Below are 27166 nucleotides of genomic sequence, written 5' to 3' on the forward strand. Positions count from 1 at the left end.
AGAGAGGACTCTGATGAAGAAGTATAAATGATGGTCGCTAAAAATATACATTCGGTGTTCGTATTCAGAGAAGCGTTATCGTCGACTGATTAATCCAGCAGCTCACAATCATACAATAATGATTCATGCTCTCGATTAAAAAAAATCCTGTGCGCACTTTCGCTATTTTATCGTTGTGATACCAGCGTGATATAATTGCCGCCTTAATCCTCATTGTTACCGTGATTAATTCGCACGATTTGTATGCCAGCTTTTCTTTTTCACGCCATGCGATGCAATACGCTTACGCGTACGGACGCCGTAACGTGCTATTACATTCTGATTACCCGGGCATAAATTATGCGATTCAATCGCTATCCCGTGTTTCCTAATCGTTTTCACGTCTTTCGCTTCGCCTTCGATCCTGGGAGTGTTTTTCCCGGCCGCGCGGCGCGAGGGCGGGGAAAAAAGAAATTAAAGTTCACACTAAACGTACTTTCACTTTTCGCTGTTGTGCATGCGACACGCTCGCACGCGAGATAATTGCGTGAAGTGCACCAAGTTGCATTGTGTGGTACGAAGGCGCGCGCGCGCGCGCGCGTGCTGCACTCCGTTTTCCGCGTGCGGTTTCTTCGCAACCCGCGCAGTCCACGCTGCCGAGAGTCCGTGATTCATATATTTCTCATTTATTTACCGCGCACCGAACAGTCAGTCTCATACGCGTGCACCGTGCAAGGTTCACGGAGGAAGTAGAGTGGAAAGCCGCACTTCTCGTATTGGCGAATGCTAATCGTAACTTTTTTTTTCCCGAAAGCCGCCGCTGTGCGTCGCAAAAGCAGTGCTCGGTGTGAAATGCGCAGCGAGTGGAACTGTAACTTTTGGATAATTTCCGCACCGTATCGACTTTAGTGTGCAAGACTTGACATTTAAAGATCATTTCTAAATAGTACGATTTCCGAGTTTTTACCTAACTTTTAGAGAATGCATGTGTATTAAAATCGGTTAAATTTAAATAAATTCTTATTTTATAATTTTGAAAGAATTTTAGTATTAAAAAAAATCTCTCCGAATTTTATTCAAATCAATTCTATATTTTAAATTTACAAGGACATTTTTTTTATTGTTACTTGACTCATCAAGTTTTTGTATAATCTTTTATAACTGATGAGCTTGAACTCACACAATCGCCAGTTGCTGCGATCTCTCCTCTACGAGCGATTTGAGAAAACTGCAGCATTGCAGATAAATTCATGTATCAGAAGTGCTACTGAAATTTGTATGCAGTCTTTCAGACCTTTAACGCGACTTGTTTTCGCTTCGCACGCTTTATGCGCGAGGAACTTGCAAAAAAGGACGAGGGAGAGTTTCAAGGGGCGACACGCTCTTCTGGGTCGGAAAGCGAAATGTTCGCCGGTTCTCTTGTATTTCTTTTGTCCGCTCGTCGATGAGTGAAAGACGAAGAAGAAAGAAAAGACATGTAGGGATGTCAGCGAAACGAAAGAGAACGAGAAGGAAAAAGTAATCTATTTTATTATTTTAAAACATTATGTTAGAATAAGTGCAACTACGAGGAGTCATGTATGAACGTAAGAATTATTTCTAAAGAGTAGAAAAGAAAATGCAATTAGAACGAAACCTTAGAATGCAAGATTAAAATCTATATGTCATTAAATGACTTACAATTGGTAGAAAAGAGAATAATTTATTTTTAAAACAGTTTCGACCAAGATAGAACGAAATTCACTTTCAAACATTGCTCCTGCCCGTGATCAATATCGATCTAATTGATTTCGATCGATACTCATTGTCAACCCATTGCTGTGCACAATTCGCGCGTGCAAATACATTGCATGTTATCCGTTGAAAGTCCAATCGAAAGGTCAATCGCAATCGAGCACGACGTCGATCGGGTATCGAAAAGTGTAGTAGACATGCGTTATAATTGGAACTGCTGGTGGTTTTTCGTGTGTAATTAAGTAGAATTCAATGTAACTCCGAATTTAATGGAGCAAAACGTTCGTATTTCAATAAGTTATTTTAATTACGTTATAATTGATTCATAAAAGACAAAATCTTTAAAAGCTAACTGCAAAAAATTCACGTTAACGATATAACAAGAATTTTATGTATGTACACGTAATATTGAATCATCGCTGGTAAATTATCGTACTTGTATCAATAAACGTCGTGAGTAATACAAGTACGTGTGATTAAAACGAGAGAATGCAGATATAATGCAAATGTATATGAAGCCGCTAATGCACTCGAGATAACGAGGCAGGAGGAGGGAACGAATATTTTTTTTCACAACCGATTATAAAAGCGCAAGGTTCGTTGGGCTAAAGGACAGACAGCTGGCGATCAACATAGGAATTCAAGACGGCGGGGCGGTTCTATACCGGACAAGCGAATAATTAGGATAATTAGGAGTCCCGACGATGCGCCGCGCCGCGCCGCGCCGCGCAGTACTTATGTAAGAATCAGTGCGCGAAGCGCCGCTGTTCCATTCAGTCGGTCGACCGGCCGGCGCCATGCTCGTTCTTTAGTCGGTTTCTTTCTCTCGCTTCCCCTCCCCCATCTCGATTCTTCTGCCTCGTTCTCCACGTTACTTTCACCTTTGACCTTCGGGATCCACGTTCTTAACCCGCGAGTACGTGCGCGATTTCTTCTAACGCGAGTACGCGCCGTGAGGTGATTGAGCGCGGTCACGTCTTCGCTGCCAGTTGAAAGATATAATTAAGTATTATAATCTTATAGTTAAGAGAGTGGAACACGCGGATCTTTTCTAATTATTTAATTTTGAGCTGTCAATTCCCAATTGACGATTTATTCTTTAAAAAAAATGGATTTTTACTAATAATTCATAATATTTGTATAATGAAATACAAACAGGTGATTTCTTTATGAAATTATTAAATTCTTCGCTATTAAAACATATTTTTTGACAATTGATTTTTATGTACACTGTAAAAAAATAAAATGTTACAAATTAACATTTTTACATGTCCCAAAAAATCCACTCAACGTCTTTGAGTTAAAATTAATATTTTATCTTTTACAGTGTATATGTGTTTTTTGTTTCTTCTGAATGTACGCAATCGAAAGAATTTCGCGGTGATATGTATTGTGGTTTAAACAAATCATCTATTAACACTTCAATCCACGAGCGTACTTTCACTGTCGACCGACCTTGAATAATCTAACTCTTCGAGCAATGCGCGTTTTTTTTTTATCTTCCTTAGAATAAAGTGAAAGCGCAACACATAAACCAACTTCGTTTTCCTTTCTTTTTCCAAACGTTGCAAATATGAATATTTTATGTGCATTACGGATGTACATTTCAATAAAGCGATGCTCGCATCGTTTTCAATTTATGTAAGATCTTAACGGGCAAGTTTCTCCACACCGAATGATGAATTCACCTTTGACCTATCATATCCTGCTTTTGATCTCTCGAAATGGCACGTGTCATTCTCATACGAAGGAGCTACCTACTTCGACACGTATTGTCATTAACGTCTCTAGTGTGATTTCGACATCCTTGGACAGTTATGACATTTCTATAGTTATTATAGTCATACCAGGATCCAACAAAGAGTATAATAATATATTGGAATTCACCAAAGTTTTTAGTCTTGCATCATAAAAAATTTATTAAAATAAATTGCAAAAATAGTAAGTTTTAAATAATGTAAATTATAAAAATAATTTGTAAAAAAATTTATTTTAAAATAAGGAGACATATATTTTAGTAAATTATTATTTGTTCCGAAATTATACGAAATTATAAAGATATACCAAGGATAACCTAATGTAGGTAGAAACGTTTATATTATTATGTTTTTACTAAGTAAATAGAATAAAATTTGAATTTATCTGATGCGCAAAAAAGACCCGGCGTGTGTGGTTTCTATGCTTTTTTATTTAATTATGAAAATAAATTGTCTTATTAATTATAAAAATGACGTAACTTGCAATTATTTCGTGCGTACCGCAGATATAAAATGTTTTAAAATGAAAGTTTAATATACATATACTACAATTTTTATGTATTCTACTATGTGTAATAGATAAGATATTCGACTCGTTACTGTTACCGAAGCACATTTAAACAATTCGTGCGTACCGCAGAAATAAAATGTTTTAAAATGAAAGTTTAATATACATATACTACAATTTTTATGTATTCTACTATGTGTAATAGATAAGATATTCGACTCGTTACTGTTACCGAAGCACATTTAAACAAATTTAATCGCTGAACTTCAACAAAAACTTGTTTATTTTAATCAATTCATGTACTTAAAATTTCGAATGTCTATTGACGATTTTGAGTAAAAAACATAACAAAGTTTTCTGGAACTTATGTGATTATAAATAAATAGATCATAATGATGATATCAATCATTATATATCATTTAAAATATTACTTTAAAATCTTTTGCAGTATAATCACATTTTATTATTTGTTACAATTGCATAAACAGAACAAGAATGCTCTATCGATTTTAATTTACTCTCAACCTGTCAACAATATAAGAATATATAAGAATTATCGTTTTTCCGTTAAAAATCCGTATCGCAAAGGCATTAAAAATAATCTTTCCGTCGGCCCTGGCATATAAATGCTCATGAATCATACATATATCGTGTCCGAGAGTCGCGCGCATCACGCCACTTTCGCAAAACTAACTTGCCCGGGCTGTTAAGATCGATATCTACAAACAGAGACTGTTAAATAATCGTCATTGTTCACAACACTCGATACGCGGAATGCGACGCGCGATGCGAATATTAAGTTCTCAATGTGAGTAAGAGGGCGAATAAAGCGGAACTAGTAACACGCGCGGCTATAATTGAACATACCTACTGCCGGTGTCATTCTATGCATTCAAAGTAACGACGTCTGAAAAGAATGCAGATAAGAATAAATAAAACTGAATAGAATTAGATTACGTTATAGGAAAAATAAATTATCTTCAATAATAGAGTACATATCTTCAAAAGATACAGAAAAGTACTGTAGAAAAAAAGAGTATTAAAAAAAAAACAAAATTTCTTCTTGTTTTTTTGAAAAGGTATATTTTTTCTTGCACAATATGATTTTTAACTATATCAAGCCAAAAGCCAAAAAGTGAATGAAATCTTTATCATACCTCTTCACACAAGCAATACATTTCAAAATCTGATGTTAGCGTCGAGCTGCAAAAATTGATAAATGACATGATAAAATGCAAAGTATAACACTTGTAAATGATATCTTTTCGTGAAAAATAAGAATTATTAAAATATAAAACTTTCAAAGCAAAAATAGATTTTCCCCGTAAGAGAAAAATAATACTAAATGCACTCTCTCTTCTTATAATATCATCATATTTTCATGCGCCAAAATAATTTGGTTCAAGTTCAAGTGGCACTGCTTTATATCTTAGAATGGGCTTAAAAATAGACTCTGTTTTTATTGGCCTCACGTTTTGTCAGCAAAATGGATGAATGGACTCGCCACGTGTGTCGCAACTTCGCAACGTGAGTAAAAATTAAATTTGCGGAGTCGCACGTTCGTCTTGAAATAATTGAAAACACAGTTTATGCCACGCTTTTTTGGGACGAGTTAGCCTATTATAGTGATTCATCGACGACGATGGAGGAAACGCCGCTCATAACCATACGTCGTCGGCTTCATAGGATCGTAACATCTACGAAGAAAATCCAACCGGTTTATTTTTTCTCTTACCAATATAGGCGGTACTTCCTCTCACTATAGACGCTGTGGAACATACACAGTCAAAAGTCTGCGCTAGAAATATATACGGTACTTTAACTGGTGGAATCTATTTCCGGAAAAAGACTTGAAACTTTTAATTTTTTTCTTTTTTTATTTTAATAAAGAATAGTAACCTCCATGCGTTTTATATTTTTCTTTAAAAACGTAAAAAAAGAATTTATGTAAGACATAAAAAAATTAATTATTTGTTTTAAAAATTGCAAATTTACAAAAAATGGTATTTTATTTTGAACATGAAAGAATTTTCGTCGAAGCATCAAAAAATGTAAAATACTGCTTAATATTATATTGTCTAATATTAATAGGTAATTATCTAGAACTTAGCGAGTAGCATAAATTGCATTAAAAACGTTCATTTCTCCTGATAGCTGACTGTTTGATTTAACATAGTTTTATATTATGACTGTCAAGTAAAATACATAATTATATATTTAGAGCGTAACGATCATACTATAAATGAGGATATAACTTCTTTATCAACTTTAATTTCTCTTAAAGAGATGTATATGATATTCCTAATATTTTAAAAATAAAATTCGAAACAAATTGGTTGCGTTCAACAGAAAAAGTAGTTTTGCAACAAATTCAGTAAGATTCTTGGTTCTTGTTGTCCTTTAGTTCCTGGACGTAAACGTGTAAACCAATCGTATAAAAGAATTTCACAACAGTTGCACAGCTACTTTTTCCATCGAAAACGCGCAATCATTGATTAGCATAAATTTTCTACACTTTCACAATTATACGATCGCTCCTTGCCCAGAACGATTCTGAGTAGGATGAATCCGCCTTAACGTCACGAATATCAAAAATAGATAATATTCTTCCGGAGAGCGCGCAAATCGGCGTGATTAGATACGCGATATATTCTTGTCTTGGTGTACGTATGTGCGTGCGAATCGAAGATTTATGCATACTCGTAATCACGCACGCGCACGCACGCGTGAACGATAAATAGGCGCGCCGTATGCGTGTGAATGATTACCGACGATCGTGCTCTTACGATAAACGCACACTTTAACACGCGGAGGCTACGTGGGAATAATTACGACATGAAGTATAGTGTGTGCAGTTACTTCTGCACGCGCGCGCGCGCGCGCACGCCTGTGTGTGTACGTGCTCTGCGCTCGCATATACTGACAAATGAAACAAACAAATTCGCTCTGGCACGTATGCGCACGTGCTGATGGAAATTTCCAGACTCATGAATCCTCCCGCGTTGCGATCTCACGCTCGGGAAAACGTCAGATTTTTTCTGCATACGTCACCGGGCGCGTAACTGACAATTAGTAGTGTGTCGTGTGAGACGGTATAAAAGAAAATTACGTGATAACGATATCTTATGGGTTGTCGTAATTTTCGTCGCTTATTGCCAATAGATTGTATTATTGCATTAGATAGCTAAGTCTGGGCAAAATCATAAACTTGCGAAAAGCAGACAGACAGTGTCATGAATAATATAAGTTAGACATTCTCATTTTATTTTTAAAGATAACATGTATATTCTTGAGGCTTCCACATACAGAAATTATTATACGTTTTGCCTTAGGCATTCTAAGAATGGATTTAGACACGGAGATAACCCGTGAATTTCTACATCGCATAATTTATACATATGTACATATGTAATCAATTCGGTATATACATACATATATGTAATATTAAGAATCTATTGTATAAAAAAGATATAAATAATGGACTTAGTGATGATATTATCTGCTTTTTGCAAGTTCATTTTGCTCAGATTCTGCAATTTATTGCCAATAATCAGAAAATATTGTGACAAACTATAAAAACTTGCATCTTCACGGAAGGCTATGTATAGGAGCCTAATCGTTTTTCATCAGAGAATAACAACCTATTATAAAATCTGATAATATACAAAGCCGTGTTAAAAGTTTAATAGATACTCTACGTCTACTTCAATTTTTTGCGATAATTCACTATCGAAGTCCCGTTTCTATTGTCCTTTACATTAAAGTACGGGCTAAAAGCAAAATTACTGTCCTCAAAATCTGATCTCTGATCCTCAATATAATAAAATCTCTATAATCTCGTTTATCGATTGCGCGATATAAATAAGATTGAAAGTTTAGAGTTGATCTACGATAATATCTTCTCTCTTTCATGATAACATCTTAACGTTCTAAAATAGTTAATATTACGGTAAAATAATTAATATTATTAAGGAGTGGAAGATATTATATTCATCTTTTTATGATAAATGTTAATTAAGTATATAAAACTTGCTACATACAGATATGTATTTTTTAAATAGATTCTTTTTGCGAAGAACTTTTTAAAAAAATTATGAATCTCTTGGTACTCTGACGTCGATATATTGATTTGGTTATTTATCACTACATGGTTTTTTGTACGCGTCACGTCTCGCTCAAGTTATTTTTTAGTCAATCTACAAATGATTATTTTACTCGTATATTTTACGTGACTTATCGTATCATCAACTCGCAACATTGCATAAATGTTGAAAAAAGATCATTATTCATTAACATATGAATACTCATGCTACTCATACACTTCTGTTAGTAATATTCTGAAATTTTTTTCTTCACATATTATCTACTTGTTATTTAGCCATTTTTTGTTTAATTCAAAATGTAATTTTATTTTAAATGTGATTTTATTAATTATGTGATTTATTTTAAAATTTTACTTAATTCTGAGCGCTTATTGAGAGAGAAATTTCAGTACTATCACGTAAATTCTAAAAGCGCCTTAACATCCACATAAAGTTGGCGCCACATAATTTATGATAATGTTGTTTTTTTTCAAAGAGATACATCTCGTGTAATGAATCAAGTCACCTAATGGAGCATGACTTCTAGAAGCGTGTAGTCGCTTGACAATAATAGGAATTGTAGTTACCAAGAGAAACTACATGTGATTCTAGGAAGTAGAATGTTAGAACCCTACTTGTGCTCCTCGTGCGCATCAATCTTTATGAAAGACCATATCAAATTAGTTGACAGCATAATGAATGAATCGCTCCAATGTGATATTTATATGCACTTCGTATTCTATATACACACACACACACACACACACACACACACATATCTCGATGATATATTCTTCATAATATAATAGCGAAAACGTATCAGAATTTTATTAGCTCTTTAGTAAAAAAAATGTTCTTACTTTTTAACTAGAAACGGTCTTTTTCTTGAAAAACTTCAGTAAAATTCTTGCAAAAGAATAATCTTTCTATTCAGAATAATAAATAAAAAAAATATTTACCTTGAGTGATTCGAAAGGTGGCTCGTAAATGTACTTGCTCATATTTCAGTTATCGTGATTTATTATTTTATGAGAGACTTATCGTTCTTTCCATCTAAAATCTGTTATGATTATCTTCATTTTTACTGAAGTAATAAAGAAAAATATTATCTTTACGGTATGAAAGAGAGATCTGGGTTAAACAAAAAAAAGCTTTGTGGAACTAATTGTTGCAACAGCAGTTGAAGTGGCATCACTCAAGAAGATACGTTTTATCTGACTTTTTATTTTCTATTTTCTATTATCTATTGATTATACTGGGTGAGGAGAGATAAGGGCTTATAAATGAGATCTTATTGAGGCTGATTTATATGTCTGTGCTATAAGTCCATTTTAGTGCGTTGAACTGTGTAACGTGTTTGTTCGATAAAAATATTCGTTATTTTAATTCTGATTGTGATAATGTCGAAATTGTTGGCCACATGTTCTATTATATTAAATTTTATACATAAAATATTGCATACAGTTATTTTTATAAATATTAGTTAACGCTATTTAATTAATTTAAATCAATGTTTAACAATAACAATTTTGAAAAATGTTTAAAATTCATGTAATCGTATTAATATTGTTACAATTATCGAAAGGAATATTCACGTAATATAATAAATAACATTGTATAAATTAACAAGTTACGCTTATTGTAAAATCAGTAAAATATTCGATGGATTAAGCACATCTGTTTAGTTCAATTTTATCGGGTAATTGTGCAAGTTCAAATATTGCTATGCATATGAGAAATTTCTTAAAAAATATTGCGAAAGTCGAGTTAAAGCACGTTATACTTACAATTAAGTATAATTATGAACTTTCAGCACTTTCGAATCTTCCCAAAGTTTATCTGTCACTTGTATAAGTCTCTGTCGCAACATCTACCTTCCGTTTTTTTTTTTTTTTAAGCAAACGACATATTATTTAAGTCCCCATTGAAACGAATGATCGTACCAGCGGCGACAGCTCACTGCCGATCTGTCCGACACGCTATCTTGCCGTCACGATGACATCGCCAAATTGCCAAGCCTCGGTTATCATCCGCGCAGCCATTTTAAGATCAAATTACCCGCGCGACACCTCTCCGTCTATTCGATAACGCGTCTATCATCGCGCGTGAATAACTGCAATTTCGGAATTGTACGGTTAACTGAACGCGCTTTTTTTCTTTTTAATTACAGAATGCAGCCTCGACTAAGACGAAGGATCCTCCGTCATCTCCAACGACGACGAGCAGCACGAATAGCGGCACTGCCGGCGGCAACAACGTCGGCAATGGACACGCACCTCTGAAACGCAGCTACACCTCCTTGATGACCACATTAATCGAACAACATCGAAAACTGGACCGTAGCGTGAGTGAACCAACATCGCGCTACAAGACAGAGCTCTGTCGACCGTATGAGGAGAGTGGCTCATGTAAGTACGGCGATAAATGCCAGTTCGCGCATGGATATGGCGAGTTGCGCAACCTGGCACGCCATCCAAAGTACAAGACCGAGCTGTGCCGCACCTTCCACACGATTGGCTTTTGCCCGTATGGACCACGCTGCCACTTCATCCACAATTTCGAGGAAGCTCGTATACACAATCAGAAGGTGAGCGCCCAGCTGGGCTCAACGCAACCCAACATAGTGGGTTTAAATCCGCTGATGAGTGCGGCTGCCGCTGCGGTAGCATCCGCGACCGGCAACGGTACCGCCGCGAACAACAATGCCACTGCCAATAACGTCAGCGTCAACGTCAGCTTACTCGAGCAACTTGCCGCATCGTCGCATGTGGCCGCGGCTGCGGCGGCTGCTGCCACTACGTCAAATCTCATGCGAACAAATTCATTGAGTCTCGGTAGTACTGCTGCCACCAGTGCGAATGGCTTCAATCAGCCACAGTTGCTGCGAACATCGTCGCTGAGCCTGGCTACGAATCATCATCACGCGGTACACCATCTTCGTCCGGTAAACGCCGTGAATACGGTAATGACCAAACCGAAACCGCTCAATCTTAGCCCGACGTTCTCGCTCGGCAGCTCCGCTGATTCAGTTTCGCCGTCGTCTAGCCTCAGTCAATCACCAACGAACTCCATGGCGAGTTTCTTCAGTGATGACTGCAGTCAGCAGACGCTTTCATGCGGGAATATGCAGACGACACCGTTCAGTTATAGTCAAGACTTCAGTTTGCTCGCCTGCTCGAGACAGAGCCCGAGCCCGCGCAATAATGGCGTATGCAGTCCCCTCGCGTCCGATGAGGTAACACCCAGAACTCCCTCCCCGTTGTCACCTAACACGGAATCCAGGTTGCCAGTCTTTAATAGGATCAGCAGCACCCTGGGCGACTTCGATAACCTCAAGATCTAGAGCGGTCGCCGCGCGAACCGTAAAGAAAAGAGACGCGAATTCTCGACGAGTCTTGCGTTCGGAATAAAAAAGGAGTTTTCACGTGAATTGACTCGAGATTTGGGCGATAGCTTCTTCGCAATGGATTCTGTCGATACATGGAATTAACATCTTTTTTCATTTTTTACGCAGAAAGAAGTTTGCGTGACGCGGTTTTCCTTCATCGGCCGTATTCATGAGAAGCATTTTAGGCACACGTCAGGTTTCATTACCCTTTAACTAGCATCTTTTCCTCTTCTTTTTTATATATTATTATAACCATAATTTTCATATATATCGTCGTACTATTGTAATATATTATTATATTACTATACATATATTATATTATCATATTATTATTGATACATATTTATCATTTAATATTCTTTCTTTTTCTTCTTCTTTCTCATATTCTTAGAGTTGGACGCATATCATTAGACGCGAGTGACTTTTTAGCAAAAAAGTGAGATCAGCCCGGAAATCTCAGTCTGCTTGTTTAGGCCCGAATATGAAAATGGTTGGAGAACGGATATGAGAAAAGAGAAAGAGAGAGAGGAGGGTTCTGTGGATAGATCAGTAGGTGCCAGAGGACACCAAGCGTAAATTTATTCCGAAACGTGACTTTCTTCCGAGCAAGTTGTTTATTGATCTCACTTGGTAGATCCTCATTACGCCTTACGGTCCCCATGAATCCACTCTGTCTACGTCCGTTCCCTTCTTTCATTCGATTTTCGAGTTACAAACAGCGACGTTGTTAAATCCGGGGCAGGTAAAATGTTGCAATATCCAAATAACATATACGATTACGTTTTGTCGAGTTTCTTTTCCGAAGAAGGAAGGGTAGGGAAAGTTGTCTCGAGAGTGAAAGGAGAATAAGCACTCCAGCGAGCGAGCGAAAGAACGATAGAGAGAAAGAGCGAGTGAAAGAGGAAGTATATGACAGAGTGAATGAGTTTGTGAGTGAGTAAAAGAGAGTGAGAGAGAGAGAGAAAGAGAGATGCGTGAAGCCAATTAACGCATTGTAAACGACGTCGTTTGCTACAAAAGCGGTCATCACAAAATTACATTTTGTGGATTGAATACGTTTTATCGTGACTGCTGCTTTTATTATTCCAATCGGTTTCATTAATCCCGGGAAATATTTAGCAAATCTCCGAAAAATGAAACCGATTGTTGGCATAAATTCATGACAATATGTTTTCAATTCCACTTGTTTTACGCCCGCATAACACACGTGAACGCTTCAATATTACGGTTGTTGTACGTATGTACGACTCTGTTTTAAAACCAACATCCATGCTGTTGCTAGAACAAAAGGTTTGTTCCTCACAATTTTCACAAATGGACTGTAAAGCTGAGACTGTAGAATAGTTTTAGGATCTTTATTTTTTTTTTAATTTTATTTTATTAATCGTATGAGAAGCGAGCAGATAAATATATATATATATATATATATATAACTATAGTTAGACTTAACTAACTAACTATAGTTAGACTTTTCCTCTTTTGAAAACATACGAAAAAATTCACGCAGCGACGTCGTTTCCAGTGATAGCGGTCGTCTGATCGCGCAAGTAAGTGCCTTTTGTAAACTTCGATTGTCTTCCATATCACAATGAATAGGCTACACGTATGAAAGGTGAGAGAGAATGGCGATAATATTGAAAGACAAAGAGAGTATATGTATGAATGTGTGTGTATGTAAGAGAGAGAAAGAGAGGAAGTTGAAAAGAATCAAATGGACAATAATGAGATAAAAAATAGTATGATTGATATGTGTTGCGTTTGGGCAAAATAAGTGTATGAAAAATGTAGTTATATTTTACATGTGTATATATTTTATAAAATATATACATAATACACGAGACACACACGCACACACACACATACACATATATCGAGAAAGACATACATACTTTGTATGAGTGAATTATCCGGAACGCTCATGTCGATTCTCGACTGGCGTTCTCCTTTTTTTCGGATGAAAGAAAACATTTCTTTCTCGTCGCGAGGCTCGTTGACTTCTGCCTTTCATTTTTTTTATATATATATATATACATGTATATGTTTCATATTTAATGATATATGTTGCACCCATGATCGCGACGAGGAGAGAGAGAGAGACTCACTTCGGCGCGAATGACAGAGCTATGGTGATGCCGATTTATTTCGTATGTATTGCCCTTTCCCAACAAAAAAATGTGATAACTGTAATACTATATTAAACAAATGTGGTAATTATTGCATATAGAAATATTTACTATTATAAAAAAATATGCTATAATAATAAAAATGCAAAGAATAAAAATGCATGAGAGACAAGAATGAGCAAGATTGAATGAAGGATGAATGAACAAATGAGAGAAAGAGAAAGAAAATAGCGTGAGAGGCGGAAGTCGAAACGCTCGCGCGGGCCGTGTGATTTCTCGAAGAGACATTTTTGACAATTGTTTGTGACATTTCGTTCGCGACACAAACCTGAAATTAATAAAAACTGTAAAAGTCCGTTGCTCGCAAATCTCGACGGGAAAACGCCGACCCCGCGTTGCTTCGACGTGAATTAATAATTATTACAAACAAAAAAATACGAGCGCCTACAAACTGACGTGGTTTACGAAAATCGATATCATTCTGTATATAAGCGCTAAAAACTCTTTCTTATGCTTACACGAGAAATGTTTTCGTTTAATTTATACTTGGATGCAACTTTGTTATTATAGATTTACTTTATTATTATATTATTATTAATATAATTATTTTTATTATTATTAATTATTAACTAATTATTATAATTATCGCTGTATCATTATATTATTATTATTCGCAAATAATGTCACTTTATAATTAATGCCTCCAGCAACGAACGAAAGGTTCTGCCGGTTGCCTCTTCTCTTTTCTTTTTTTCATACAAATAAACGCGAGTGCTTTCTATCCATACGACACACCACCCGATCGTCGACGTGCAAGCGATGTCGACGGTGTTCTAATAATTATATTGCTACTACCGTGTCACATTACTATATATTATTATTATTATTGTATATTTTATTATTATTATTATTATTATTATTTCATCGGCATATCTATTCTATTTAGCAACAAATCATTCCTTCTTTTCAGTTGACTTTTATACCTCTCGTTGCCGTCGTCGCTAAACCAAAAAACCGTGCTTCGTAATAAATTGTATACTGTTCGCGCTATATATAAAACCTCAAAATTGTTATAGTGATACGTTTTACGACGCAAACGTACCTGATCTTCGAATTGACATCCATTACCTCTCCTTGCCGTTCGTGTTTTAGTCACGCGTAATTAAGGCATGTCGTTTTAGGAACTGATTGTATCGTAAATATGTTATGACGTGAATGTGATGGCATTTATTCTTCATTTGATTCTATTATATTGGAATCATATTTTCTGAATATCACAATTTTTATTGTAATTTTCTTCCTTTTCAAACGCGATTTTATGTACAGCTTAAAAATTAAGTTTGCTGAAAAAATTCTTGAAATTTTATCGAATCAATCAAATCAAAGAAATATGATTCTATCATTCTCTCTTATATCACGACTATTTAAAAAATAAAATGTACGCCTAAATTGCACGTGTAGGAGCGCTTTTAAGACACGAATGGCAAAGGATATGCATGTCAATGCGAAAATCAGAACTAAATTCTATTTTTGCTTACAGGAACGAAACATGAAGATTATTTTTTAATTGAAAGCGTTATGAGCGGCAGTTACATTTTACCTCGTGTAATTATTAAAACGTATTAAGGTAATAATAGAATTTAATTTAATAAAAATATTTTGCAGCGCGTGCAAATGTATTATTTTAAAAAATTATTATTTCGATGTATCTCTGATAAACATTCATATTTGGACATTCACTATATTTAGTAATAAATGATGACTCTTCGAGAGACACTAAGATTTCCAACTTTTAATTAAATTCAAATAAAACATCATAATGTACAAAATAAAACGATTTTAAAATTCGAATTTGAAGAAATGTCCAATAAAATCGAAAAGAAATAGAGAAGCTAGATAGGAAAAGAACAAAATTTAGTTTTTAAGTAATAATTGTGAAATCACATTTAGCGTTAATTACACGACGTACCTAATTGCGAGGTGTGCAAGTTTCTTTACTCGAGGGAAAATGCAATTGAAACGCTGCTAAAATAACGCCTTCAATCTTCACCGTTGTGCCAGTCGTGCAATTAGAAATCGGGGACGGAAACAGAGAGAGAGAGAGAGAGAGAAAAAGAGAGAGTGGGACGAGGACAGACTGAGACAGACGCGGAGAGTGAAAGTCTCTCCTTACGCAGAGACGAGTTGTAAGACGTCCAGGCCTCATAAGAGGACCAGAGACCGGGAAAAAGTGCGTACAAAAAGTAATTTCTTGTCAGTTAGTCTTTTATAGAAAAGAAAATTACGAATGTTCGACGTTGTTCATCGTGAGACCGACATGTCCACGAGACGTATGCATCGCGATGGACATCGTCGCCGAGTGTATGTACATGGAAGCGACGACGGCGCCCCGATTGAAGCACAATGGCTGGACGATTGGAGTCCCGAAAATGCGTTCCGAGACGTCGCGTTCGATTCTAATTATCAAATGGATCGGAAATCGCCGATCTCTCGAGTCTTTTCACTTATCTTTGATTTTAGAACCTGCGAGATTCTTTTTTTTTTTAATAGAATTGAATGCATGCAGATATTTTTTTTCTTTTTTTTTTCACGGAACCTTAAAAAGTGGAAACGTTTTTGTTTTCATCACTGATTGTAAGATCAGCGTTATACCAAATTTAAGAAACTTCTTTTTTTTTAACAAATTCCATTTTTAATATTTTCTTTTATTTAAATTATTGCAAATCACGTGTATCATTAATTTCGAACTAAAATTATTTTCTGAGTCCGATATCTTTTATTCTTGTGTGCTATTTACTTGTAGAATAAGATTCGTTACATTACTTAATGCGGAAGATAAAGCCAAATATTTAGCTTATTTTTATTTCATAAAATATCCTGTAGATTTTATAAATTTTGGTTTACCGCTCTAAGTTCAATATTCCGATGTCAATGTAATCGATATATAATTTTTTTTTTTAAATTAAACTATTAATCTATATTTATCTTCCGTAAACTTTTGTCAAGTAAGTCAACTTATTAACCCCCCTTAGTTGCCAAATATATATAATCAGAATTAGGAAGTTTTATAATAAAAGCGAATATATAATTATAGGAATAAATAATCAACTATAAAATTCTTCGTTGTTAATTTGTGAGATAATTACTTTAATTTAGCTAGAAAAATAGTAAATTTGAGCAAAATGTCGTACCGGTGCATTTCTATTTCGTTTATTGCAAACTTGAAAACTGTTTCATGTACCGCAACTAAAGGGTTAATTGTACTCAAGCTCGGACACATCAATGGATTCCACATGCATCCAGCCAGCCTCGCGTTTATATCCTCCTATAGACTCTTGACCTGCATATCAAATATCTAATTTTTCTGCGTCTAAATATCTAAGAATAAAATAATTAAAAGTAACAAATAATCTACCTTACGTGTATGTCTCTTTTTTAATTTAATATATTTATTTTTTCATCAAGTATTTATATATTTATACAATATTTTATACTGCGCTCTTCACAGATTAGATACACGCTATATATATAATGCGCGTTACGATGTAATGTGAAACAGGTCGATCTCTTGGCTCTCAGAGGAAACCGATATATCCCGCCTGTGCACACAAATATACACATATACGTACACGTAGTGTGTGTATGTGTGTGTGTATGTATTGTAAATATATGTACACACACACATACACATGTACAACATACACATATATACGCGACAGACATCCCGCGTACGTTTTCGCGGCCCGTTTCTTCCTTTGTAACGCTTCCGAGTCTCTTTTTCCGATTTCGTTTCGTCGGCTGGCGCAATTTATTTTCCTGGCCGGAAATGTCTGCCGGGAGGCACGGCGAGAGCGAAAAACAGAGAAGAAAGCGAAAGCTTTTCGCGTATACTTAACGCCTCAAATGTGATACACGGCCAATTATCCTCGCGCGCGGGAAAAAGATGTTCTCTCGCGCGCAAGATATTCAGCTGTGAAAAGAAAAGTGTCTTCGGTGATACATACTAAATATATATTATAGATTTGTGCGACAATCGAAATGAAACAACGGGAGCCAATTGATAGGCTGGCGGAAGTCGTTCGAGTCCTACTCGTGCAGAGAGTTCTGGTCTACTTCCTATATCCCAAATTTATATTGCGATCGCCATTTCTTTCTTCCTTTTTTTAAACTTCATTTGATTTGTTTGAGTCGTGAATTCGTTTGACTTTATATATTCTTCTGTGACAGGAAATTGATTTTAAATGGACAAACGAAATTTTTGACAGAGTCAAGAACGATTGGCGATCGTTGAAAGTTCTATACGTTGAAAGATAGGATGAATTGGTCTCTAAACGAGTATTCTCGAACGGCTTCGGTCTAATCCACAATGGGACCATATAACCAATGATAACCGTGAAATGCGTTTAGATTTTCGTTGTCAGAGGACTCGCGGGCTTATAAAAAGAACTGTGACGGGAAAAGGAATCGGAGTGCCGTTTGTCTCGAAGAGAAATCTCGAATGAAAGAGAGGGTAGTGTGTGTCGATTATTTGATTTGTATTTTTTATTTTGTACTTTTTCGGATTTTTCACTTCGAGACTTTCAGCCGACCGTTTCCTCTCCCCGATGATCTTTCTTTCTTTTGTTTTGTTATGAAAAAGTAACACGCTCAGTATACACGAAGTATACGGAGTCGAAGTCTCATGTAACACACGGAAACGTAAAATGTAGTTTGATAAGTATTGCCAACACTATCTATTTAATACATTTTATTATTACAAAATAATAGGAACGACGTTGTATTTTTTTGACTTTCCCATTTCACAAAAATAGATAATAGATACATTTAGTATTATACATATTTTTTTAATTTTATCAAGATGAGGAAATTATATTTTGTTTTTTATTATATATACAGTCTGTCTAGTAAGAGCGTGGCAGACCTATCTCAAAGAAAAATGGCTCATTAGCCTTAAATTTATATTGATTATATTCAGTAGGATTATGGCCAAAATGCAATTGTATTAATAAGGAGTTCAGCCACCAGCTGCGTCTATAATAGACTGGCATCTCCGTGGCATACTTTCCACTACATACATTATTTCTAAATAAATTCGATATTTTTTATACGATATTTATGATACTATATATGACAATTTTTAATATTGATTATAAGAGTTATAAAATGATTTTTAATTACAGATATAATATATTCTTTGATTTTTTTCTAAATTACTTATAATGCTATAATATTCATATTGTACTTATATACCTAGAGTGAGTACCTCATAATTAGCTCTTCAGTAAATAATTCGTAACAACTTGTAACGAATCTTTTACTATTGATAACAATCTATGGAAAGCCGAGTGCGATATTAATCATTGCACAATTTTTATTGTGTCGCATTGAACTTTCAGATTTATGATAATATATAGTCTCAAAGTACAAGGTAAGTAAAATGACAGTATTTTTATATTTACGAGTAATTGACATTTCTCTACTTATTTTCTATTTTTTTTAACATGCTTTTTCTTTCACGGAAGATTAAATAAATACCATTTTATTACAATTCCTTAATTTTTAATAAAATCCGCTCTCAAATCAATCATAAGATTTTTCATGTTTAAATCTTAACTCAATCTCAGTGAAAGTAAAGTATATACAACTTCAAGTTTTATACACTGAGTATTTATCTTAATATTTATTGTTTACCTATCTATTTATAAAAAATATGCAAGATAATAGTTTTTTTTAGATTAACTTCTTTTAATATTTTACGTTTTAAGACCAGCTAATATATTTGCTCGAAAAATAATGATGGTTATCTGTACATAATTCCTGTGACAGAGAGTAGTAATAAGAGTCAACAATGGAATATTGATCCGATTATTAACTATACCGAAGAGTGAACGATTCGTTATTTTAGTACTCTATGCTGTGCTGATCACTTTGACATTGATTGGCTTTCGATTGATTTATCTATTATCCTATATTAACCTCGACGTCATTGACGAGTCGCAGACTACGTCAGCTCATTTTCTCATTCTCGAATAAAACGACGTCACAAGGTCAATCAACGTAGCTTCCTAGTTCGCGATTAGTTAAACAGCCGCCTGACGTAAGTTCGCCGACTGCGAAACGTCTAGCAACATTTTACATGCCAACAATATGCGCATCCGAAATGATTCGATCAAGCGCGATGATACGCAAATTATCGTTAAAATTAGCTGACAAATCGGTCGTTGCTGAGTTCCTTTTTATTCGTACCGTCTCATCGATCATTCATTAACGGTTTTATTGTTACACACTCCTCACTTAAACGTTAATGTCCGAATTAATGAGATTATCGAACCTCGTTAAGAATAAGCTAATTGCGACATGAGCTAATTGTACATGCAAAAACCGTCTGTTACATATTTGTGTATCTTTATATTACATATGTGTTTTCTGAAAGTATTGTAGATATGTACATATCTTTTTAAAAGAGATATACATATTATATGTATATTCCTTTTGCATTTCTATTCAAGTTTTAATATAATATAAAAAATAACGTTGTATTAATTCGAACTCTTTTATCAACCAAAATAACTCGTGCGGATCTTATGATAAGATTGCAAGTGAAATGGAAGTCGGAGGAAAGCGACGCGACTGGTCGCGTTCACCGTCATGCACAAGCTTTTGTAATGGACGGCATTCCACGCGTATACGTTTTTTCATTGACGGCGCGAATGCGGTTGTAAAGCCGAGAAACGTCATGCTTTACGTCAAAACATTTTTACGAATCTTTATGTATAACGTAATAACATTTAACTGAATTCGTTCAGTATAGACATACAAGGCTGCACTCGCAGTCAACATTTAATTGCATTCCATCTCTTACCCTTTTTCCACTTCTTGCACGCACCTTTCTCTCTTCGAAATGAGAACAACGTAAATTTGCTATGATTATGACTTCACGAGTAATTATTTTGCGTGATGTATTACTTTTATGTCGCATAATATATTTATATAAATAATGTGCGATTTGAAAGAAAAATAGATTTTAATTCATCCTAAAATGTAAAATAATGCGTGATACATTTTAGCGTGAAATTCAAAATTTGACCCTTCCAGTATAAGATTTATAGCATTACATGACATTAACGATATACCGAATTAATTCGTTTATCACACTGACGCTTAATTGATGACATAATTAGGCGAATAGCAGCGGAACGCACACATATTTGTGATAATATTCGCATCGCATTATTTTGTATTATTATTATAATACGTAATCATATTTCTATAATTATGCATTACGCTCTTAATTTTATTTTCTTCCTTCTTATCTTTAACGATAATCATACTGATTAACATACTTAATTACTACTAACAATATTTGCGTGTTCGTAAATTTAGTTTTACTTGCAAAGGTGTAATACGCAATGCGTCATTCGTCGGTGAATTAAACATCGTTTTATTATACATAACTGAACTAAACATAAAGCACGCTGCGAGTTATCACGTCAGTGATTATAAGCAACGACGTGTTATCCCCGATCGTATCAGGTCCTTGCTCGCCGGCCCTGACCGTTCCGGTCTCGTTGCTCCTGCCGCCGACGATTATGCAGAAAAAGACCTAATTTGCGAGTTTATCACCCGGTGATACTTAACTAATTTAAGACTGTCTTAATCAATGCTGTGCGTATGCTTGTTGTTTCCGTACGTAATTATAATGAAACGCAGCGGACGCGAAAACTAGATGGAATCTACACAGAGCTTTGTCGTATAAAAGATTTCTGTGTAATAAAACATACTCCTCTATTCAGCTTTATAGTTGGAAATAATTTCGTTTCAATTTAAATATCAACGCCAGTTTACGCTTAAATTGATATTTTGTCGTTATAAAAACAGTAAAAATTAGATATCGCTTTAATTTAGGAACAAAAGATTGAATTGGTAACGTGATCCGGACGTCAGATTTCGAGTGGAAATTATACGTTTAGTTATTACATTTAGACGTCAATGCTAGCTAGAAGGATCTTTCAAAACGGTACTCTCGAGAAGTTTCTGACATGTCGCGCGCGAGAGTCACGTTCCAAGGCTTGCTCTGGTACGGTTTGCACATCCGGTTACACTTAACGTGGGCGCAGTGCTCGGCCACGCCATGCAGTACATTAGCGTATAACGAATCTGAATGTGTTAGGTTGATTTCTATTAGCGGATCCGTCTCTAAACGGCATCTAATTAGCGACGGTTACGACGTTAGGCTGCTTCGAAATTGATTTGCCGGATTTAACGACCTAGAAATCAACAGTTTCTCGAGAACGTCTAATTAAACACCGTATTTCTGAAACAAAATAGTAAGATAAAAACTAAAGCAAATTGGATTAAGTAGGGGCAAAATGTACAGTTAATTTTATGTGATAATTATATTACAAAACATGATAGAAAAGCATCTTTAATACATAATGGGTGATGTCCTTAATTACATTAGATATATTAACCTTACAATTGTTAGATAATGTGTTATATACGCTTTTATTTTTCTGCTATTTTGTTACTTTTAACACATTAAATTAAATTCATTAGATTAAAATTCGTTAAATATCAATTATTCTTCATGACTTTTGAATTTAATTATCCAAAAAGTCCCTTTACTCTCTCATCCCTTGTCGTTTCGTGTCTTCTGCACAGGTTGTCGACCTTTCCGGTGTCCGATTGTCGACATTCAAGAAGTGGACAGCGAGCAAGATTGGTGAGGACGAGCGTGCAACTGAAAACAAAAAGATAGCTCATCTCACGTCTTCCTTTCCTCCTCTCCTCATCTCGAATAGGTGTCTTCGGATTTTTATTCAGATAAAATTAACATGCGGTATTGCATGCCGTAATATAAAATTTGGTATCTTTAACGATCTCGGGAGTTCTTCTCATCTACTAAAAAAGATTTTATCCGCTTCGATCTTTTTCTCGTCACCTTGTAGTTTGAAATATTAATTTTTTGAACGTCTTTCTTTTAAACATCTCTTTTTCGTCATAAATCCAGTGATTTGTTCTGCTGTGGAAGAATACAGCACCCTCGGTCACTGTAAACATTATGTTGATTCAAAATTCCCTGTGGTTTCCGTTACTGCGTTACTCCCGGCTCTTTATCACAGCTGTGTTCCAAAGGCCATTAACCTCCTCCATCGCTCTTTTTCCTCGTGCTCCTCTTCTCGGGCTTCTGCACGGCCGTTGCTTCGCCGTCGCTGTTTCTTCTTCTTCTTCTTCTTCTGCCCGCGTCTCTTCTTACTCTTCTTAGCTCTTAGTCTAAGGCCATCTCTGTGCTCTTACACGTTTCTCTCTATGCTCAACGGTCTCTTCTCTTATCTCGTTCTCCCCCTCATCCATCCCGCGAGTCCATGGTGCGTGGCCACTTGGTCGCTTGGTTACTTGGTTACTCGGTTACAGACAGAGAAAAAAGAATAGAAAGAATCTCAGAGCGCACAGGTATATTCGCGTAAAGTAATAGGATATTTTGGTTCTGTCTGGGGAGTGTTAAAATTGGAGTAATAAAAGAGAAGAAAAATTAGATGGCAATTGGGACTGATATATAGCTTCTCATGCAATATCGTATATCGTCAAATATTAAATATTAATTCTTATCGTCGCATAAAACAGCGATAATTTTACAACGCAACGTTGTCTGTTGTATAAATCTGTGCCTTGTTGAGTATAAACGGCACGACGTGTATTAACTTTTGAAGTGAGATGCCAATGATTTACGAGACCATCTTCATTTTTACACTTTACGCGAATGGCGTTTTTCTTATAAATGACCTCGTTAAAGGATCTCCCGGTTTCTTCGGTTCTTTTTACCTTCTTCATATTTCTGACTGCTCAAAGTTAATGAAAGACGCACACGTACGCGCGTTTTTACGACATAAAGTTAATAAGAATTTATAATTACGCCGCCGGAGCTGGCAAAATCGCCGTAAGAAACCGATTGCCGTCACTGTAGGAATTGCCCCCGGAGTAATAGTACCTTGTTTTTACTGTTCGTAAAAAGTCGGGAACAGGTAATAAATTTACTCCCGTTTTCGATACGTCCGGTTTCCGAAATGGCCCGGCCCACTACGGACGGCTTTTAATCGATATTGCAAATTTTTGCAGACGCGTAATTCTTAAGCTCGCGCCAAAAGGATTGTGAGCATCTTTTGCTTAAAGGGTATAATCAGAAAGACAGCTATATTACTGCAATGTATAGAAGCTTTAATTCGGGAGTTTCTGAAATTAACATTTCGCGCGTTATTAAAAGCCATTTCTCATTTTACATGTGCGCCATAATTTTTTCAGTTTCTGGCGTCGGAGCGAGTTTCTGAAGCTTATAAAGCGCGAATCTTGCGAGGATTCTGCTAGGAACGTTAAATTAGGATTACCGTATACGGTGTACAATTGCACTCTCGAGAATTGCACGCTGCATTACTCGGAGCGGTGCGCGCGGTGCGCGATGTGCGGCGAGTGACGGTTACGTGTCGTAAACTACCGTTAATTTAAAAGGACTGGTGAGTTCGAATTCGAGTAATTTCCACGAAAGGCTAATTTTATACGGCGAACGAAACGCGTAACAACACGACGCGAAGCGAATTTTGCGGCGCCGTCTATGCGCCTTTAACGTTCGGGTGTTTACGCGCACCTCGTCTTAACGGCAGAATTACATAAATCGCGTATCTTGATTGTCTGATTCGAATTACTCGAGATAACGGCCGTATCGGTACTAGAAATTACAGCATATTTTTTTTTTTAAGCACGTCGATATATTTTTATAGTCCCACCTTTATAGTTAATATTAATATTAGCCAATTATATATAAATAATACTTAATACTTTTAATACTCAAAATAAATTATTAATTACTTAGTATTTTCTTCTAAGGGTACGCAATCAATTTAATTACTGCTTGAGAGACCTTTTCTTCTAGTAGTAAAATATTACAAGGCTTTCTTTTACTGCGTTATATGTAAAATTCTCAAGCTTATTCGGAAAGAACTATAAAGTCAGTTTCGTGACTGCGATAGATAAAAGAGAATTCGACATTTAGGTTAATTAACTAATGCAAGGAAATCAAAGAGGTTGCAAAAGCTCGTAATTACATGTAATTTGTAACATTCAAGATGACCAACTCAACATCGACATTTGAACAATGACTAGTAATTTCAAATGCACGTTTACGAGTGGGTGGAATTATTAGTATTATTTTACGCTTGAATGAATTAGAGCATTGGCCGCAAATCTTCCATGTTGCTTTAAATACTTTTTCAAATCTCACGTTTAAGCTGTATTAATCTTATAAAATGAAGATTAATAATCGTATAGCGTATAATGCTTGTTAGTGACATTCGTACTTGATAGTATATTCAGAAACGCAAAATGTTTTGTCCTAACTTTCATAACGAATAATTACGATATGTAATCTCTGTCATTTCAAAATTGTCTGTTTATCTGACGCCGACATGTGATTAAGCCAATTGTAGACGGAAACAAAGTAGATGTACGGAATCATGACCGTACATTTAAATAATTTTGTATATTAACATTATTTAACCAAGCACACAATTGCTTAAACTCTGAAAAAAGTTATATTTTTAGGAGAAAATGTTTAAAACTATTTTTTTACATAACAGATTTATCTCCTTTCATTATATCCTTTCTCTATATATTTATAATTAAGTAAGTAAATTTTGTATAAAAATATACTGTAATTGTAAAATATATAGATGATGTTGATAAGAGATCCTTTATTAATAAGTAACGTTACGTAATGAAAAGAATTCTTTGGGAACAAGTCTCTTTTCTCGTGCTACTCGGTCTGTTTGTAGCAGAAGATTATCTGAAAGAAATCGATAAAATTACTCAAATAGAGACATCGATAAGCGGATCGCGTTTCTACGTGGAAAACGAAGGAGGATCGAACGAGCAAGTTGATGACGGTGGCCGCGAATCGATTCATATATACATCGGACATGTTCTTCTCTCAGGTTGACATGACTGACACAAACGAAGATGCGCGCGAGCGTCGTCACATGTGGGCAAACAGACAGAGCAAACGATCGAACGTGTGTGTTCCCTGGGGTACGGATGATGAGAGCGGGGCGGTCGGTTATTTCAGTACATACATATTACGTTACGGGATGAACGAGTGATTTGTATTTGTACGAAAATTACAATGAGACACTCAATACTTTCAGATGCACACGCAAATGAGAATAGACATCTGTGATAGACAAACAGTAGTGCTTGTTGTCGTTCGCTGGCAGAGGAGGTTGAACGTTATCGAGACATTTCACGCTAACGTTAATGTTAACTTTGTAACTTTATAAAAGAAATGCAGTTCCTTAATTTCTCGTATTTCAACGAAGTTACGTTCGAATGTATTAACACCAAAATATAAATTTGAAAATTTTCACTGCAATCTCCGGGTAATTGTGAAGTAAAAAATTATCAGGTGGCTGCTGCGAAGTCAATTGTTTTTCTCTTTTTAGCTGAGCTTCTTGCACAGTTCTCTGGGTTGTAGAAAAAAACAAAAAGAGGAGAAAAGATGAATGCTGCAAAAAGTTCAGCTGAAAAGAACAGACCTCATATGTATGAATTTTAAACAAACAGTGAAAGATATATTTTCATAAATATTAACACTATAATGTGAAAGATTGATATCTTCGACATCAACGTCAATGTTGATCGCAACTAATCGATACGTTCAGCACAGCGTTTCGCGGAACACTCCTCTGGTTGACAATATGTAACGCATACCATACGAGCATGGGAAAGAAAAATCTCTGTGGCGTTCGCGACGGACGGGCTCATGTGTGCCGTCGACCGAACTGGTTGCGCGGAGTTTTTTGGCCTGCTCGAAAAATAGATAAAAATGTGCGAATAAACGCCGGTCGCGGCTCAGGGACAACCGGTTGCCATCTTGCTTTCTTATATAAGTCCCTCCTTGGTCTTAAAGACGTTCCATCGCGCGGCGTGCACTCGCTAACATTTGACTCGCCTCGCCTTCGCCTCTCTCGGTCTCTTCTCTCTCCTTATTTCTCCTTCTCCCCCGTATTCCTGCTTCTCCTTTCTTTCTCTTTCTCTTTCTCTCTGGCCACTGTCTGCCTCTCCTCACCATCGCTATAATCGTCCCTTTCGCGCTCGTGTATCCGCACGTCTCTCGTGCACGTTTTCCTCTTTCAACCTCCACCTTTCTTTCCGTCTCTCTGTTCGCTGTTTCACTCCTTGACGCCACTATCTCCTCCCTTTTCTGCCATCTCCTCACTCCTTCGGATCTCTCGACTCGGTCACATTTTCAAACATACTCATCTCACCGAGCCTCTTCGTCAGGGCCGGACGGTGTTGCGCAAACGCTGCTAGATTGATGAAAATGGGTTTTTTTCCTTTTTTTATGTTCTATGTACATCTGAAGTGTATTAGCAGTCAGTAATTGCTTCCGCACTTTACTATGATAATAATTACCGTAACTAAAACTATTAGACCGTATAATATATAAATAAGATTATAATTATAAAATATATATATAAGGTTCTCGTAGCTGACATACTATACATCGTGACAGTTTTACATTATGAAACTTCGAAGCTCATATCGGAGAA

At 35.8% G+C, this 27166-nt stretch overlaps 1 protein-coding gene across 1 annotated transcript in view; it reads left to right on the forward strand.

Annotated features, from left to right (window-relative positions):
• Tis11 (Tis11 zinc finger protein) overlaps positions 1-11403 on the forward strand; it is a 29138-nt gene extending 17735 nt beyond the window's left edge. Inside the window, exon 2 of the mRNA XM_018538436.1 lies at positions 10231-11403. Coding sequence (XP_018393938.1) covers positions 10231-11403 — 1173 coding nt within the window. The remainder of the gene's footprint in view (positions 1-10230) is intronic.
• The last annotated feature ends 15763 nt before the right edge of the window (positions 11404-27166 follow it).

The sequence above is a fragment of the Cyphomyrmex costatus genome, unplaced genomic scaffold, assembly GCF_001594065.2.
Source record: "Cyphomyrmex costatus isolate MS0001 unplaced genomic scaffold, Ccosl1.0 scaffold193, whole genome shotgun sequence".
In the NCBI taxonomy this organism is placed as follows: Eukaryota; Metazoa; Arthropoda; class Insecta; order Hymenoptera; family Formicidae; genus Cyphomyrmex; species Cyphomyrmex costatus.